At 43.9% G+C, this 19,991-nt stretch overlaps 1 protein-coding gene across 1 annotated transcript; it reads left to right on the top strand.

Moving 5' to 3' along the window:
• Window positions 1-1,892: 1,892 nt before the first annotated feature.
• LOC131699751 (E3 SUMO-protein ligase KIAA1586-like) lies at window positions 1,893-4,805 on the top strand. Its single transcript, XM_058997755.1, has 2 exons — window positions 1,893-3,665; window positions 4,088-4,805. Exons 1-2 carry the CDS (start codon window positions 1,977-1,979, stop codon window positions 4,586-4,588), a joined length of 2,190 nt encoding a protein of 729 aa, XP_058853738.1. The 5' UTR covers window positions 1,893-1,976; the 3' UTR covers window positions 4,589-4,805.
• Window positions 4,806-19,991: the final 15,186 nt, after the last annotated feature.

The raw sequence follows: 19,991 nt of genomic DNA, 5'->3' as shown, positions 1-19,991 counted from the left end.
GGTTTTCTTGAGGAATGGGACGCTTTTTAACACAATAAGACACCTCAGGACATCTTTTCAAAGCTTTTACGCCAGTCTTTAATTAACTCCTATTTATTTTAAAGAGGTAAACCACCTGTTGATTTTACAAAACTAGAACCAAACAGCTGAGTAATACACTGTATTTCAAGCCCTCTTCAGCACTCTCAGTGTGTTTAGTTTCTCATTGTGTAACATTAACATGATGTTTTGTCCTTTTTAAAATCAATAGAAGTTAATTAAAGGCTGGAGGAAGCGCTTTGATAATGCGGCCCCTCGAGTTTCACAGAGCAGCGCACTCCTTGGCGTGTCTCATTGCCTGATGACTCTTCTGCTGCTGTGGAGGTCTGGAGGATAATTTGTGCCAAAATTAAAAAATAAATAAATAAATAAATAAAATTCGAAATAAATAATTAAATAAATAAAAAACGAAATAAATACATACAAATATAAATAAATAAATAAATAAATATAAAACGAAATAAATACATAAATAAGTAGAAACTGAAATATATTTAATAATTTATCTATTTATTTATTTATTTATTTCGTTATTTATTTATTTATTTACTTATATATTTATTTATTTATGTATTCCGTTTTTTATATGTTTTTTATCTGTTTTTTATTTCGTTTTTTATTTTATTTTTTATTTCGTTTTTTATGTTTTTATTCCGTTTTTTCGTTTTTTATTTCGTTTTTTATATCTGTTTTTTATTTCGTCTTTTCATTTTGGCACAATCTTTTCGAGCTACCGTCAATCATGCTCGATGGGCGGGACAGTAAGTGACTCGCTGATCTCCTCTCTTTCCCTTGTAGTGGTGCGGAGAGGTGTGCAGTCAGGGCTACAGCGTCGTTGTTGTACAGTTTCAATGCTGTGAATATTCCATACGTTACAAATGTGTGCAATATGACTTATAGGAGTCTTATCCTAGAAAAGATTAGGGAGCATTTAATTCAAGTTGAAGGTGGGTCGTTAAATGACGATTTTATTTTGTGTCGAGTAGATTGGCTGTTGGAAAGAATAGGGCAGATATTGGCATGTACTGATGAACATATTGATGAAGGTGCCGTAACTAACTTGCAGATAATTCGCCATCAAATTCTACGCAGTACCAGTGACGACCGTATAGCAGAAGAGTCCGCAGCGGTAGCCAGACTGGGACGGGAAAATCTGGACGTCCCAAGATATTTTTACAAAGGGAGTCCTCTCCGCACTAGTGATGTGCAGTTCGCGAATGAATCGTTCTTCTTGAACGACTCACTCAGGTGAACGATGGGAATCGGATCAGAGTACCCATTGAATCGGTTCTTTTGAGTCACCCTATGAATAAGCTGCATGGCGCACAGGCGTTGAGTTACCATCAAAACTCATAAAATGATTCCTTACCTCTCGAGTTTGGCTGATTTGTTCGTTGTAACAAGGAAACCGGGTTGTCTCTCAGCTCGTTGAGTGTTATGAAACTGAAGACCGTATGTGCCATGTTGAATCCAAATTCCCTCTTACTCAGGGGTGTAGTGGAGCCGGAGCGGGGCGGAGCGGCGCTCCGGCACTTTTTCAATCCATGTTTTTCAATTGCAAATGTTCACATTTATAAATACATATATTTAAAATATTTTCGTGTTCGAATTTTGTCTAAACACTTGTAGTAAGCATTGCCTGCGGCTCTGTGCCAGCTGTGCGAATTTGCGACAGACAGACAGCTAGCTATACGTTTAATAAAGACAAGCTGTCGGCTAAAACATCAAGTAATCTGAAAAACGATGTCACCACAATAAGCAGCACAGTTGCTGCTTTTGATTGGTCCATTATTATGCCATTAAAATATGCTGTCATTCCAGTTTTTTTTTTTTAGCAAATCAATTAGAGAAGGAGGCGGTTCGTTCCTTGGCCGTAACTGAGGTGATGATATTAGTAACGGTATTAATAATAATAAAAAACAACTCGCAAATCAAAAATGTCTGGTCTCGGAGGTAGTAAACGAACTCGTCAAGAGACTTTGATACAATATTTTGGCAATAGTAGTAAAAAACAGAAGATCGTTTGTTGTACGGCAGAAGCAGAACCTACAGTGGAACCAGAACCTACAGCAGTTGAAGAAAAAAGCGCGGAGAAACAGCCATGGCCAAACATCTGGAGTTCTGAGGTATGGGAAGAAAAGAAACAACTTTACACTTTCCTTGACTGTGCGGATGGTAATCTGGGCTGTCGTGTTTGTAGACGTGTTTCTGCGCTGTCAGTTTTGAAAAGTCAGGGTGTTTCTCTGTCTTCTGAGTGGAAAAATTACAGTGTTGGGTACAATGGAAAAACTCGAGAGCAACAGCTACGATCTTTGAGAAAAAAGATAGCTGAACACAAGAAATCCAGCGCTCATAACAAGGCCACTGCATTGTTACAGCAGAACACAGAGGACATTATTGGGAAATGTGTTGACAGTGCAAAAAGGCGAGATCACGAAACTACCTGTAAAATATTTTCTACTGCTTACTACCTTGCAAAACAAAATCGACCCTATTCTGATCATCAGGCCTTACTGGAACTGCAAGAAATAAATGGTGTTAATGTGGGAACTGGTCTTCATTCCAGATACAGCGCCACTCAAATTATCAACCACGTTTCTGATGAAATGGTCAAAAAGGCCTGTGAGAGAATAATACACATCGATGGAAAAATTGCTGTGATAATTGATGAATCAACAGCTCTGAATGGTTCCCCAGCACTTATTGTGCATCTCAAATGCGAGACAGACAAGACACGTGACCCTCACTTCATGTTTTTGGAGTTAGTTGAACTTTTTGATCAGTCAGCTGAGTCCATAGTGTTAGCGCTTACTAAGTGTCTTCAAAAACACGGGTTTGACCATGCATACTTACAGAAGAATCTTGTTGCATTTGCAAGTGACGGTGCAAGTGTAATGCTTGGGAAAAAATCTGGTGTGGCAAAACGAATTTCAGACATGTACCCCAACATTGTTGTCTGGCACTGTCTAAATCACAGACTCGAACTTGCAGTTGCCGATAGTGTTTCTGAGACTACTGGCATGAACCATTTTCATTCTTTCATGGACAAGCTATACTCAGTCTACAGTAGATCAGCACTAAATCAGCAAGAACTCCGAAATTGTGCGAAGGAACTGGATGCTGTCTTGAGGAAAATTGGTCGTGTACTGGATGTGAGATGGGTTTCCAGTTCGTTCAGGACTGTCTCCGCTGTGTGGGAAAGTTTTGAAGTTCTGTCGACTCATTTTAAAGCTGCCGTAAGCTCTAAGCGGACTTCTGCTGAAAGAGCGACATACAGCGGTCTACTGAAAAGGCTGTGCTCGCCAGAATTTCTCATTGACCTCGGAGTTATGTACGATGCCTTATACGAACTTTCACTGCTGTCAGAGATTCTCCAGAAACGGACTACTACATTGGTTTATGCAGATAAAATGGCACGTAGAACAGTAAGGATTTTTGAATCCATGAATGAGAATGTAGGTACAAAGACTCTTGAAGCGCAGATAGCTGCCATGGAAGGAACATTTAAATCTACAGTGCTGACGTCGAATCCCAAACATGTAAAAATAAATCATAAACAATTCCTTACCAAACTCGCCAATCATATGAAAGAACGACTTTTTACAACCACTGCATCAAATGAGAAGGTATGTTCATAAACCTTGTACAGATTTTTTTAATTTTAATAGCTAGCCTAATTGTTTGCAATTAACGAGCAGAGGGGGGCGTTAATTTCAGTTTCATGTGTAGTATAAAACTGCAACTGAGAAGTATATACAAATAAATTATAAACATCTGCACTCCTGTCAGTCTCATCGCAGTTGCATAGACTAATGTAAATATAAGAATAGAAAAACACTCCCGCACAGTATATGTATTCTGCAAAATCTCACTTTTATTATTTACTTTATTTAATCCTACTCAAAACTACAAAACGCATATATATATATATATATATATATATATATATATATATATATATATATATATATATATATATACACAGTTAAGGTTTCGAAAATACATTTTAGAAATGCTACCATTAATTTCAAATAGCTTATTCTTTCAGGCTTCTTCCGAGGTGAATTGCCAAAAATATGAAAGTCTTCTTTCTGAGCTCTTGGTCCTGGATCCACACCACTGGCCTGCAGAACTACCCCAGGGTTATGGCGAAAATGAAGTTGAAAGATTGTGTCGGCGCTTTCAGCTAAATGAACGTATTATCAAAAATGCATTTCGAGATTTTAAGGAGAACAACGGAAGAATTCCAGATGATTTAGCTCCACTTATTAACTGCACACGTGTGATCCCGTGCAGTACTGCTGAATGTGAAAGGGGATTCAGCCAAATGAACTTAATTATAACTGATCAGCGTTCCAAAATTTTAATCAAACATGCTTCAGCCTTAATGTTTATCAAGCTTCATGGACCCCCTTTGAGACAGTGGAATCCAAGCCCTTATGTGACCACTTGGTTGCGACACAATCATCGATCCGCAGATGACAGCCGTACACGGGTGGCAGCTCCAATTTCCAGCGACTCCCCTGACGCTCTGTGGCAGTTCCTATAGTTGACTAAAAACAACCTGTGATTGGTAAGTGCAACTTTTAATTTTCTATAGAGAGGGGAGATTTTACAGAAATTTGTTAAGTAAAATATGTGTTATATTATTATTAAAAAAACCCCGATTAAATCGCGTTAAATGGAAAGTGGGCGTAACTGTTAATACCTCGTTAACTATTTAATTGATTCTCATTGGGACCGCTCCGCTACTTTTTTTTTTACCACTACACCACTGCTCTTACTTAATGCATGATAAGAACTCTGTGTGAGCCAAAATGGCGCCAGTTACATCCTCCAGACCAGAGCTATATATCTATTATTATTATTTATTTCTTAGCAGACGCCCTTATCCAGGGAGACTTACAATTGTTACAAGATATCACATTATTTATACATACAGTTACCCATTCATACAGTTGGGTTTTTACTGGAGCAATCTAGGTAAAGTACCTTGATTGAACCCACAACCCTCCGGTCAAGAGTCCAGAGCCCTAACCACTACTCCTCACTGCTGCCCATATCTATGATCCAGACGGTGTGTACTTTCTAGAGTGCTGCTTCACGCTGTCAGGCACTCAGATTACAAGTTTGTGCACCAGAATTTCTTACAGTTCTTCTTAGTTTACTATGTACGTAACCTTGTGTAAGTCTGCCAAACAAATAAATAATAAAATGAATCACTACTAGTTGTAGCCTGTGTGTTTGTTATTTTTTATACACATACAAAATGAATCACATCTGTAGTTAACTATTTTGCACAAATTATGATTAATACTTCTAAGTCATCTTGAGTAAAGTCAGCCAAATTACTAAATAATAATAATAATAATAATAATAATAATAATAATAATAATAATAATAATAATAATAATAATAATAATAATAATAATAATAATAATAATAATAATAGGAGGCTGTGTGGTCCAGTGGTTAAAGAAACGGGCTTGTAACCTTGGATAAAGGCGTCTACTAAATAAACAAATAATAAGAATAATTGAGATATACACCTCATTTCCAAAATAAATAAATACAAACATCTACTGGTATTGTAACGTTATTGTACCCAAGGCTTAATTACTTGTGATTACATATTTGACCTTGAGGAATGAATGTATTTTATAGATGACGATTTACAGCTACGGTTAAATATTTTATAATTTAATAATGAGCGCGATTCACCTTAGTCCACACACGTAGTATCACCTACATACAACGACCTTTTAAGATGATATTACACAGTCTCGTTCTTAAACGTCTATTATATTTTACACGCACATTAAATATACATTTTCTAAATGTTATTTTAGTGTGTTAAACACTAAAAAATACTTAATATATACACATTTAAACTTTGTTTATGTAAAATGTACATGTTGCAGTTATGGGTGTGCTTCAACGTGTGTTTGATCACATGCCTAATCCCTAAAGGTTTACTGGATAGAAGAGGAATTGGGAAACAGCGTTTTGCTATGTGCTTTTTTGTTGTTGAAAAAAACAATGGGTGACTCCAAATAGAAAAAAAGTATAGAAAAAAACACGTAAGAAATGCAGTTGACTATTATTTTTTTTTAAGATTAAATTAAATTAGATTGATACTGATGGCTAAACAATGCTAATGGTTCAAACTGTTATCTCCAGGATTCTAAATATATTGTAGCGAGCACAGGGATTAATGGAGACACGCACACAATAGCTCTTTTAGGTAATGCAGTTTATTAAGCAGCTAACAGCAAGTCAGCGCCAACCAACCAAACACGCACACACAGCCCTTCCCCACCCCAGAGCACTACTCTGCCTCTCAGGGTGACATTCACATACTTAACAAACAACACCGGAAGGGTAATAACAATTACAGGGAAATGCATAGAACAGTACTGGAACTTTTACAATAACAAACAAATAAACACAACAACAATAATTCCGTTTCTCCCCTACCATAGTTCGTACTCCCAGCATCCTCTGCTACACATTAACCAAATGTAGGGGACTGGCTCCGGGCACAGCGCCCTATTCGCCGACAGGTGGCAACGGCGAGTCAGTCCAGCCGTGCCCGTTACAATATATTATTATTTTTGTTGTCAAACTATATGCTTCAAAATCCCACATTAAACAAAAGGCTACTACAGAGGCTGCTGAACAGAACGTAAAACAAACAACAGCTTTTAGAAAACGAACTGGAAAGTCAGCGCAGATTTTAAAAAAAATGATTCCTGTGTCGGTTGTAGCCAAGTTAAATCAGCACTACAGGTCCAATCAAGCACAGCTACCTCGGTTCAAACAGCCTGCTGTTTACTTTTTAAACACAGTTAGAATTTTAGACCCGAATAGGCGCGTTTTCTTTGTTTTGACTCGGTACTGATAAAATAAATTCCTGGATGGGACAAATATCATGACAACGAGCGTGCTGCATATATGGACTTTATTAAAGAATGCCAGATACCTTTGGGTAACCGAGTTTTGGGACTGTTTCTAATTGATGTCCACATCTGTATAACTTGGCAAAGCTTTGCCGTACACTTCCAATCAATTCAGTGGATGCAGACGTGCAGTCTCAATGTATGTGACTGTGCAGGTTAACGTGATTGGATAGCCGCATAGATGCAATGCAAACAACTCACTCAATCAACACGCCCTAAACCAGTAGAACATGTTCACATAAATACACGTTAACAACTTATCACGTAATTGCGTGATAGGGGTCACTTACGGGGGCTTTTTTACACCCGTGTTGTTTGAGTCGTAAGTAGGATACAATCACTCTAATAAGCACATGTACTGCCCTGACTCACGAGTAAATCCTTTACCAGCTTTGAAAAACGAAACTGTGCGATCACATCTCTCCATGCAGAATGTTTATGCTGGTGTATAAACTGTTGTTAAATTAAATAAATGCAGCGCATCAACTCAAACAACACAGGCGTAAAAAAAAGCCTCATAAGTGACCCCTATCACGCAATTACGTGATCATTTTTTTAACACGTGGTTACGTGATAATTTCATTTCTCGTAATTAGGTGTTACTCTGTCACGTATTTACGTGATAATTACCTGTCACTGAAATACGTGTTTATTTATTTTTATGTTTTTGATTTATTTATTTATTTGTGTATTTATTTTATGTATGTATGTATGTATGTATGTATGGTAGTAATGCGCTTCCGTAATATCTGTAACTACAGAACCGCTTCCGAATTAACTGAGCTGAGCAAGCGCAGCTCTGAACAGGGGGACTAGGACTATATATATATATATATATATATATATATATATATATATATATATATATATATATATATATATATATATATGTACAGTACTAGATTTCCCTTTACGTAACTGCGCAACGTTAACACTGTGCTTTACGGTAGTGCCACCAGTGTCGTCCAAACCGAACGCTTTGCTTTAAGTGTTGCCCTCACTGTCGAATTCAGCGGGTTGCCCGGGTTAGTACGGCTCCTAAAGAAATATGCATTTTAAATCTGAAGCTTAATAATCCCCAAAGAACAGTTTTAGTAATACTGATGTGTAAGTATAGGCAAAACATAATGCTATTAAAAACAATATCTGTTTTGGTATGTGTAAAAACTACAAATCCCACATGGCATTGCGGCTCGGGCACCTTCGCAGTGAGGTGAAAGAGAGCGCGCGTTTTGTTTAAATTTTGAGCGGGGATGAGAAAAGGCGCGCGCCTCGCGTCGTCTCCACACTGTCGCGTGAGAAGAGCTGACGGTAAGATAATAATAATAATAATAATAATAATAATAATAATAATAATAATAATAATAATAATAATAATAATAATAATGGCAGTGTACAACAGGTTTCTTAAAAATGTACACAATGTTTAGCAGATCAAAACATCTTTTATTTTCATGACGTTTCGGGCAAAAGCCCTTCAGCTGTTTAAAAAGAAAAATAAACACAGCGCAGTAAAGTTGTTGTTATTCAAGAATTGTAGTTATACAAAAATTATACATATATACAGTACTGTGCAAAAGTTTTAGGCAGGTGTGAAAAAATGCTGTAAAGTAAGAATGCTTTCAAAAATAGACATGTTAATAGTTTATATTTATCAATTAATAAAATGCAAAGTGAGTGAACAGAAGAAAAATCTACATCAAATCAATATTTGGTGTGACCACCCTTTGCCTTCAAAACAGCATCAATTCTTCTAGGTACACTTGCACACAGTTTTTGAAGGAACTCGGCAGGTAGGTTGGCCCAAACATCTTGGAGAACTAACCACAGTTCTTCTGTGGATTTAGGCAGCCTCAGTTGCTTCTCTCTCTTCATGTAATCCCAGACAGACTCGATGATGTTGAGATCAGGGCTCTGTGGGGGCCATACCATCACTTCCAGGACTCCTTGTTCTTCTTTACGCTGAAGATAGTTCTTAATGACTTTCGCTGTATGTTTGGGGTCGTTGTCATGCTGCAGAATAAATTTGGGGCCAATCAGATGCCTCCCTGATGGTATTGCGTGATGGATAAGTATCTGCCTGTACTTCTCAGCATTGAGGAGACCATTAATTCTGACCAAATCCCCAACTCCATTTGCAGAAATGCAGCCCCAAACTAGCAAGGAACCTCCGCCATGCTTCACTGTTGCCTGCAGACACTCATTCGTGTACCGCTCTCCAGCCCTTCGGCAAACAAACTGCCTTCTGCTACAGCCAAATATTTCAAATTTTGAATCATTAGTCCAGAGCACCTGCTGCCATTTTTCTGCACCCCAGTTCCTGTGTTTTCGTGTATAGTTGAGTCGCTTGGCCTTGTTTCCACGTCGGAGGTATGGCTTTTTGGCCGCAAGTCTTCCATGAAGGCCACTTCTGACCAGACTTCTCCGGACAGTAGATGGGTGTACCAAGGTCCCACTGTTTTCTGCCAATTCTGAGCTGATGGCACTGCTGGACATCTTCCGATTGCGAAGGGAAGTAAGCATGATGTGTCTTTCATCTGCTGCAGTAAGTTTCCTTGGCCGACCACTGCGTCTACGGTCCTCAACGTTGCCCGTTTCTTTGTGCTTCTTCAAAAGAGCTTGGACAGCACATCTGGAAACCCCTGTCTGCCTTGAAATTTCTGCCTGGGAGAGACCTTGCTGATGCAGTATAACTACCTTGTGTCTTGTTGCTGTGCTCAGTCTTGCCATGGTGTATGACTTTTGACAGTAAACTGTCTTCAGCAACCTCACCTTGTTAGCTGAGTTTGGCTGTTCCTCACCCAGTTTTATTCCTCCTACACAGCTGTTTCTGTTTCAGTTAATGATTGTGTTTCAACCTACATATTGAATTGATGATCATTAGCACCTGTTTGGTATAATTGTTTAATCATACACCTGACTATATGCCTACAAAATCCCTGACTTTGTGCAAGTGTACCTAGAAGAATTGATGCTGTTTTGAAGGCAAAGGGTGGTCACACCAAATATGGATTTGATTTAGATTTTTCTTCTGTTCACTCACTTTGCATTTAGTTAATTGATAAATATAATCTATTAACATGTTTATTTTTGAAAGCATTCTTACTTTACAGCATTTTTTCACACCTGCCTAAAACTTTTGCACAGTACTATATATGTGTGTGTGTGTGTGTAAAAGCTGTATGAGTTATTTAATTAAATTAATGTTATGACATACAGTACATTGATTCATCTTGTCTAAAAATGAGTAGGAAATAAAGAGTCGATTTGGCTGATATTTGATTCAGGTTTTTATTAAGTAACGGCAGCACGTAATAAGTTGTAGATTTAAATGACGTGTGTTCGTTGTTTCTTTGCTATAGTTTAGTTTTCATTTCTCTAATAAGCGCATCCCTAAGCCAGGCCGCGCTACCAGGCGTCCCGGGGAAACTGGAGCTGTCACTTTCCAGCCTTCAATTTTATTTTATTTTTTTATCCCGGTCACAAACAGTAAAAATGTAAAATCGTCCAGGTTTTAATATTTTATATTCAACTTTTTTTTTTTGTATCGTTTCAAAACTGTACTCGCAGCAGCGCGCGCGGCAAGTTGACACAGCGCAGTCTGTTTATTAAACACAAAAGCAAAATAAAGAAACGTGTGGGTGACTTGTTTCATCATTCCCACTGTGTGTTTGATGATTTAATATTCTGTTTAACTTCCTGGACCATGGCAATTTGAACTCATTATTTATTTTATTTTATTTTGGAAGTGCCACCAGCCGAGGTAGCCTTTTAAGTGAAGTCCCTATTGTGGTCAGCAAGCGGAACTGCACTGTGAGGATGACCGCGCTGCCCAGAGCAGCGCAGAGGAGAGAGGAGTCGCAGGTAGGTACGGGACAGGGAGACAAACTAGGGCTCCTGGAACCAGGGTTCAAAACCGCCGTTCTTGGAAAAAAAAAAAAAAAGTGCCTTCGTGTTGTCACAGCTTTACACTGCACGCTTCCTGCTGCTTCAAACACTATCGTCCTCTCCCCACTGGAACCTATAGCTTAACTGACAACGTCAGCGAGAGTGTAGATCTGCACTGAGAGCGTCAACGACAAAGCGAGCTGCACCTTTAAAACACTACAGCTTCTACTGGATACAAATGGATTCATACCAGCAGTCTGTGTGGTGTTTTTTTTTTCTCTAAGTGTTTCGGTAGCTTCCTCAAATTAAGTTCAGAGTGTTTTTTGTCTCGCGGTCCTCACACAGCTGGAGAAACACATTCGTGACTGCATTAGAGGCTCTGCAGCCACCGAACGCTGTGAAACTTTGACGTGCATTATCTATCTGACCATGCTTTAGGAACATTTCTAAACGTTTTACACTTGGACTGCGGCTGAACTCTTAATATCTGGCATGTTAACCCAGCTTTCTTATCCTTTCTAAAGCAGGTCAGAGAGTGAGGGGGGAGACGGCGCTCACAAACTCAGCCCTGGAGTGAAGGACTGCTTCTTACCGTTAACCCAGGTAGGCATTTCATTATTCATATTTCAATGGATTTATTCATTATTTTAACACTCAGGCTGTAAATACACGTTTTGAATAGATCCATCCTTCTGTTTGTAATGGTTGTTTTAGCATTTAAACCACCAGAACCACATTTACAGATAGATTTGCAAGGTTGTGTGTGTGTTTTTTTTATTTTTTTTTTCCAGTAAAAACTTTTCAAATGGGGGAAGGGGGAAAATAAAATAGTACCCTTGACTCTGAGGACCTATGAATTGCTTCTGTTTGCAAAAATCCCTAACGGCTAGTTTCACAGCCCCCGTGGAGCGCTAATCAGGGTCTGTGAAACTAGCCGCTAGTGTGGCTAACTCCTTAATATAAATAATATATATTTAGCTCAAAGAGCCAGCTGCCCTATAATTCTGTTATAATTGTATAATATATACATATAAAAAAAATACATCTGTATCAAATACATGAACACTTTTTATAATAAGTGTGTCTGAGGCTCCCGCTTCTATAAAGACTCGCGCGGCTGGACTCTAATAACAGCGTGTCCGAGGCTCCCGCTTCTGTAAAGACTCGCGCGGCTGGACTCTGTAATAACAGCGTGTCCGAGGCTCCCACTTCTGTAAAGACTCGCACGGCTGGACTCTGTAATAACAGCGTGTCCGAGGCTCCCGCTTCTGTAGAGACTCGCGCGGCTGGACTCTGTAATAACAGCGTGTCCGAGGCTCCCGCTTCTGTAGAGACTCGTGCGGCTGGACTCTGTAATAACAGCGTGTCCGAGGCTCCCGCTTCTATAAAGACTCGCGCGGCTGGACTCTGTAATAACAGCGTGCTCGCGCGGCTGGACTCTGTAATAACAGCGTGTCCGAGGCTCCCGCTTCTATAAAGACTCGCGCGGCTGGACTCTGTAATAACAGCGTGTCTGAGGCTCCCGCTTCTATAAAGACTCGCGCGGCTGGACTCTGTAATAACAGCGTGCTCGCGCGGCTGGACTCTGTAATAACAGCGTGTCCGAGGCTCCCGCTTCTATAAAGACTCGCGCGGCTGGACTCTGTAATAACAGCGTGTCCGAGGCTCCCGCTTCTATAAAGACTCGCGCGGCTGGACTCTGTAATAACAGCGTGTCTGAGGCTCCCGCTTCTATAAAGACTCGCGCGGCTGGACTCTGTAATAACAGCGTGTCTGAGGCTCCCGCTTCTATAAAGACTCGCGCGGCTGGACTCTGTAATAACAGCGTGTCCGAGGCTCCCGCTTCTATAAAGACTCGCGCGGCTGGACTCTGTAATAACAGCGTGTCCGAGGCTCCCGCTTCTATAAAGACTCGCGCGGCTGGACTCTGTAATAACAGCGTGTCCGAGGCTCCCGCTTTTGTAAAGACTCGTGCGGCTGGACTCTGTAATAACAGCGTGTCCGAGGCTCCTGCTTCTGTAAAGACTTGTGCGGCTGGACTCTGTAATAACAGCGTGTCCGAGGCTCCCGCTTCTGTAAAGACTCGTGCAGCTGGACTCTGTAATAACAGCGTGTCCGAGGCTCCCGCTTCTGTAAAGACTCGTGCGGCTGGACTCTGTAATAACAGCGTGTCCGAGGCTCCCGCTTCTGTAAAGACTCGTGCGGCTGGACTCTGTAATAACAGCGTGTCCGAGGCTCCTGCTTCTATAAAGACTTGTGCGGCTGGACTCTGCAATAACAGCGTGTCTGTGGCAGGGCAACTAGAACTGAAGAGCAGCACCTGGGCTCGGGTAAAACGTTTATATATTAAAAAGAAAAAAACACACCTTAACCAAACAAGGACATATCCCTCCTAATTGCACTGGTGTTAAACTGAGCGTTTGTATCGGGGTTACAGCCCAAAGCAACCTGAAAGGAGGCTCAGGAGCGTGTGATACAAGATGGGTGGAGACCGGTGTGAAATCAGGAGCAGTGATCGTGCTCACCATGTAGAGTGACAGACAGACAGACAGACATCCTCCAGATGAGACGTGAAACAAACAAGGTCCTATTGGAAGTGACTCTGCAGCAGCAGCAGTTGTTGATGAAGCATAGCTCACCCCCTAGTCTCTAAGTCACTTTGGATAAAAGCGTCTGCTAAATTAATAATTAATAATAACAGATGGACACTATCGGCCCATAAGGATCCCTGTAACAAAAACAGTATTTCAGTAATTGCATTAGTTTTCTATACTGCAGACGCCATATGAAGGGTAAGAAGGTGGCGGGCGGGAGGGCAGGAGTGGGGTCAGTTCAGACTATTTTAAGTAATAAAATATATTTTGAAGTTGCTTTCCTTGTTTTAGTGAACTGCTGTCTGCTGTGCTTGCGTTTTCAGAATATCCTCCCGGGCCGCTCCTCCACTGCGGGCTCATCCTGCGATGATGATGAGGATGATGATGATGTCGCCCAGCCCAGCGCGCCGGAGGATACCACTTCGGACCAGCACAAGGGGGCAGGGGAAGGGCCGGGGCAGGGAGACGCCACCCTCCACAGTCACGGGGGAGCGCACGGGCCGAACCACAAAGCCAGCACTTCGGGAGAGCAGAGACAGGAGGCAGATCCAGAGAGGCAGCAGCCCACTGTAACGGAGCAAGGGGGGGCAGGAGAGGGGGGGCAGGAGCACCTACCCCATTCCGAGGGGTGCGGGACCCCTGGATTAAAAGCCTCTCTGGGGTTGGAGGGTACAGAAATGCAGGGCGGTGGTGTTGCTGGTAGTCCACAGGGAGGGCTAGCCTGTTTATTAGGGAGCGCGGAGGCTGTGTTTACAGAGGGGGGGAAGCAGTCCGAGTCAGCCAAGCCGAAACATGTTGAGACTTACCCCCAGACACAGGCTGAAACATCGGCCAATCTGCAGGGAAAGGGGGTGGCGGAGCCTTGCAACGAAGCTGGGGCTCAGCCTGCACCCCCACATTCCCACTGCGGAACCCCCGGAGAGCCCCCTGCCCTGCCAGCAGCAGCAGCAGCAGCCTCCGTTCCTGAGAGAGAAGAATCTACGAGGATCTGCAAAGGGGTGATCCCCAGGCAGGGGCGAGGAGTCGCGATGGAGAAGGGCTCGCAAGTTTTCCCGAATCTGGGATCCGGAACAACGCCGCCGCCTCGTGCCTCTGCTGCCTCCTGGTCCCCTCGGAGCTGCACGGGGCGATCCCGGATCCGGCTTGGGAATGAGGACGCGGAATCGGCAGCAGGCAGGCAAATCCCAGGCAGTGAGGAGGCGGGCCCTGAAATGAACGAGAAGGATTTCATGAGAAAAACCCAGCAAAGCCATTCACAGAGAAGAACCGAGACGGAAGAGTTAAAAGCATCGCAGAGCTTCGGAGAGGGAGAGGGAAGCGACTGGGGACAAATAAAGCTTTCAGAGAACAACAAACTATCAACGTCATCATCCAGTGCAGCAGCAGCAGCAGCAGAATCCAAACCAGCAGCCGTGTACGTGAACCCGTGCGTGCTGGAGGAGAGGGACTGGGAATCCCGCTTCGCCGCTTCCGTGCTGGAGATGGAAGACTCGAGCGACGCGGGGGCTGGGCAGCGCAAGGCTAAGGGGGCGGAGCGGTCAAGGCGGTGCAAGCCTGCCACCAGTGCTGCTGCTGCTGCTGCTGGGAAGATGGAGGTGACGACCGCGCTAGTGTGCACTGAGACAGCCTGCTCTGATCTGACTCACACCGAGGCGGCTGGAAGTCTCCAGGGAGCAGCTGGGGCAGGTGGACTGACAAACCCTGCCTCAGCCGCCCAGGATCGAGAGGAGGGGGGACCCCACCCCTTTACCCCAGCTGCTGCCCGGGCGAGCCCCGAGTCTGAGAGAGAGGACGCGGGGGCCACACGGTGCGAGGATCACAGCGAGTGGGACTCTGAGTTTCTGCACGACTGCTCCACGCAGGTGAGTGACCGGCGTTTACTGTGGGCAGCGGATCAGTCAGTCAGAGTCATATTAACATGGTCCCTTATTAAAGTTTCTCCTGGTGTTTTAGCAGTCAGTCAGTCTCCCCCCCCTCAGGATTATAACCCTGAGTTTGCCATGGTTTCCAGGCAGCCTCTATCTCTCTGTAAGAATCTCCTCTGTGTGTTGCAGTGCTTCCCTGACTCCTGCTCGCTCCCGGCTCCGCTCCCCGTCCTTGGGACAGAGTCCGGTGGTTCTGCCCTGGAGCTGCCTCTCTCCATTGGCTCCATCTCGGACTTGCAGCTCCACGAGATCACACTGGGGTAAGCGGAGAGGGAGGGAGGGGGGACGTTTTCAAACATCTGTCCTCCATTAGTGTGTTTGAATGGAGTGTTTGTGTCCTTTTGTTAAGAAGGTAATTCTCTGGCGGTCACCCCATGACTAGCAACCGCTACGAAGCGCTTTAACATTGAAACGCTGAAAGAAAAACTCAAATCCAGTGAGAAAGCGTTTAGATTAGAAGTCGTCTTTTTGAACAGAAGGCTGCTGAAGGTTTTACAATGAAGCATTCAGCAGAGGATGGGGGATCGCCCCCGGTGCCTCTATACAGGTGTGGTTCCCCTATAGAACGAACTCAATTTGCTGCGTAAAGTCAGATGAAACCTGCTGAATAACGTTACGTTCACATATTGAGTTACACACCACCGCTTTGTAGTTTTCCCATGTACTTAACGAAAAACTGACGACAAATTTGACATTTAGAAATCTAACATGAAATGCTGCTGTGCTGCTATTATGGCTGCAGTGTCTGGCTGGCTTTAGAGCTGCAGTGGCTGGCTGGCTGGCTGTTTCAGTGCTGCTCTGTGTTCTTGTCTTCAGGGAGGCCCCGGTCCCAGTCTCTGCAGGACTACGAGGACGCCAGCGAGCTGGTGTGCGGACTCATAGAGGAGCTCTCACAGATCAAGTAAGTGAACTCACCCGAGACACCTGACCGCTTCACCGCTCACTCCTTTCACTCGCTCTGGACTGTGTGTCTGCCACTGTCCGTCGTTACAAAGATCTTCCTGACAATCTGTTGTCTCTCTGTATCTGCAGTTTGCACCCGTGCCTGGTTACGCATCCCTTCCCCGTTCTCTCTCTCTCTCCCTGTCTGCGTAATGCTGTGCTTTTTGCTCTGCTTGACATCTAGCTGCACTGTGAAGCCCCGCTGCCCTGCTCTGTGTCTCTCTGTCTCTCCTCTCCTCTCCTGTCTCTGACATCGTGTGCGGGCCCTGTTTCAGCCGGCTCATCATGCTGACTCACCGGGAGCTGCAGTCTGGAAGGAACCCCCGCAGGGCCAGGCTGGGCTGGAGGGGAGCTTCTCGCTACACCGTCAACCCCAAGGACCTGTAACCCCGCTGGAGACACACCGCCAACCCCAAGGACCTGTAACCCCGCTGGAGACACACCGCCCACCCCAAGGACCTGTAAACCCGCTGGGAGACACACCGCCAGAGCAGGGCCGTCAAACTCCAATCCTCCAGGTTTTCATTCCAACTTGAGCGCTTGAGTTTCACTTCATTCTTCTAACTTATTTGTTCAATCGGACATCCTTGTGAGTGACTCTGCAGCAGCAGCAGTTGTGATGCATCGCTCACCCCCTGGTCTCTGTAAGTCGCTTTGGACAAAAGCGTCTGCTACATGACTCCTTTTTAATAAGAATTTTTTTTTTCAAGGTCTTTTAAATTGACAGTTTAAAAAAAAAAATGCCCTTGATTCAAAGTGTGCACGAGCTGTGAAACATTGTGAGGCCGGGGAGAGAGAAGTGTTTAATGTGTCCAATTTGTCAAATAATTTAGAGCAATTAAGTAATTGAGAGCTCGGGGTGGAAGGAAAGCCAGAAGCTGCCCTGCGACCCCCCCAGGAGCTGAGACTGCACAAGAGGCACCCGCAGACACACGACAAAGAGAGCAGCGCAAAAATATTCACCAGTCACTGAGCTGCAGTGGTCAGGTGCTTCTGTGTGTGTGTTTTTGTTGGGTTATTTTTTTTACGTTCTTAAAGTCTAAACGGTTTTAGAAAATACTTTGAGTATTTGGTTGTCTTTTAGAAATGTTTTTTTTATTATTATTATTATTATTTATTTAATTGATTGTTTTCAAGAGGCTTACCAAATGTTTTTTTTTTTTTAACAGGTTGAGTAAAGTTTGTTCTCTCATACTGAAGTTACTCCCTGTTCTCATTGGTGTGGAAGGTTTGTATTGGAATTCCTTTAAAAAGCTGTTTCTAGTTTTTATCCTGACCTAGATCACAGCTTGAAGATGTCGCGTGTGACTACGGCGGTGTTTTGTTTTATTTATTTTTTCACGGATTTCAGTTGCCGTGTAACATGGAGTTCACCGTGAAGATCCCATCACCGGCAAAACTCCTCAAACCTGACGTCTGCAAACTGAGCTGCGTCACAAAAAACAGATCCGAAGCACGTGTTAAAAACACTCCACAGGAAGCGAACCTTAAAGTGACTGACGACTGGAGTGACATCACCCAAGCATGGGCTGCGACTAGCCAGTATAGGGTGAGGGGACAGAGGCAGGAACCACAGCATATATATTGAGTATAATAAGCAGAGCTCCAGCTCAAAAAAACAGCTCTTTAGGGACTGCATTCGCCTAGCGCCCCCTGCAGGAAAGACCGCTTTTTTTTTTTTACCAAAGGCTTTATTTTTGTAATTGCTGTTTGTTTCTAGTTCTGAAGCCAAAGTGAAATCTGCAGCTCAGGTCAAATGTTTTGCACCAAAAAAAAAAACATTTTTAGGATTGACATATAAAAAAAAAAAAAGAAAACCTATCTGAACACAATGTAGATATTTTATTTAACATCGTGTAATCAAAAGAATCGACAAAATGATACTGCAAAAGTCTACCGGAAGCCACAATAACAGTACAGTAGTATTTCATGTTAGATTTTGAAATGTCCCATTTTTTAATTTGTCAGTTTTTTTTGTTAAGTATCTGGAAAACTACAAAGCAGTGTTTTATTCAATATGTTAACGTCACATTATTCAGCGGGTTTCATTCGACTGCATGAAGCACAGTGAGTTAATGGTGATGCAAGAGTTTTGCGTGTTTCTTGTAAAAGTACAGAAATGTTTGAAATTGACGTTAATAATAATGTGCATCGACACAAAAAATCAAAGAATAGAGAGACAACGAAGAATAAATGTAGATTGTTTATATTGGGTGTAAACTCCTTGGAACAATGCTACCGAGGAGCAGTGAGGTGAAGAACTATCCAATACAAAACCTTTACATATATACATCTATACTGAAGAACTCTACATGTAATACAAAACCTTTACATATATACTGAAGAACTCTACATGCAATGCAAAACCTTTACATATATACTGAAGAACTCTACATGCAATGCAAAACCTTTACATATATACTGAAGAACTCTACATGTAATACAAAACCTTTACATATATACTGAAGAACTCTACATGCAATACAAAACATTTACATCTATACATATATACTGAAGAACTCTACATGCAATACAAAACATTTACATCTATACATATAGACACACATATACTGTGTATTAGACTCGTAATACATTAACATGCCGAATATTTATTTACAGCACAAAACAAAGTACAGCTTGTAAACGCAGACAACACGGCAGCAAACTGCAACGAGAACAAACAACAAACCCACATTTAAAACAACTGGGGTTTGGTTTGGTTTTTTGAGGAAGAACGGTTCCTGCCGTCCCAGTTGTGTTTTTGCTTCCCCAGACTTGAATCGGAGCCTGCCGGTCTGGGGCAGTTCTGGGCCCTCTCTCAGGCGGCGGCAGCAGCGGCGCTCTCTCAGGCGGCGGCAGCGGTAGGCCCCCTATCTCACACACTGGAGGTTATCCAGACTCCTTCGCTAGCCTCCTCGAACGGCCACCCCTCCTCCGCTTTCGTTTTCGGGAAGGCAGTAGGTCCCCTTCCTCCTGGAAGGGGCAGCACGCCACCTGGTGCCCGAACTCCCCGCAGGCAAGGCACCAGCCTCGCTCCTCCAAGTCACCGAGGAGATCCTCCAGTCCGCCGTCCCACCGGTTCCGTGACGGCTCGGGGTCGTACCACAGCCATTGGTCCATCTCTGTCTTCTATCTGCTCCTGCTGCCCCCGTCACCTCCCGAGGGTCCGCTGCCCCCGTCGTCTCCTGAGGGTCCGCTGCCCCCGTCGCCTCCCGAGGGTCCGCTGCCGCCGTCGCCTCCCGAGGGTCCGCTGCCCCCGTCGCCTCCCGAGGGTCCGCTGCCGCCGTCGCCTCCCGAGGGTCCGCTGCCCCCGTCGCCTCCCGAGGGTCCGCTGCCCCCGTCGCCTCCCGAGGGTCCGCTGCCCCCGTCGCCTCCCGAGGGTCCGCTGCCGCCGTCGCCTCCCGAGGGTCCGCTGCCCCCGTCGCCTCCCGAGGGTCCGCTGCCCCCGTCGCCTCCCGAGGGTCCGCTGCCGCCGTCGCCTCCCGAGGGTCCGCTGCCCCCGTCGCCTCCCGAGGGTCCGCTGCCCCCGTCACCTCCCGAGTGTCCGCTGCCGCCGTCGCCTCCCGAGGGTCCGCTGCCGCCGTTGCCTGGGGTCACTACAGGCTTCGCTTTGCTTGGGGTTGCTGCCAGCCCTTCATGGCAGC

Source organism: Acipenser ruthenus, chromosome 23, assembly GCF_902713425.1.
Source record: "Acipenser ruthenus chromosome 23, fAciRut3.2 maternal haplotype, whole genome shotgun sequence".
Classification (NCBI taxonomy): domain Eukaryota; kingdom Metazoa; phylum Chordata; class Actinopteri; order Acipenseriformes; family Acipenseridae; genus Acipenser; species Acipenser ruthenus.
Note: the sequence above shows the minus strand (reverse complement) of the source record. Positions and strands in the feature narration are given on the sequence as shown.

Excerpts from the sequence above, each read along its gene's own strand:
- LOC131699751 (XM_058997755.1), top strand. The coding sequence starts at position 1,977 with ATGTCTGGTCTCGGAGGTAGTAAACGAACTCGTCAAGAGACTTTGATA. Across the intron at positions 3,666-4,087 it reads CCACTGCATCAAATGAGAAG|GCTTCTTCCGAGGTGAATTG; the intron begins GTATGTTCATAA and ends TTATTCTTTCAG.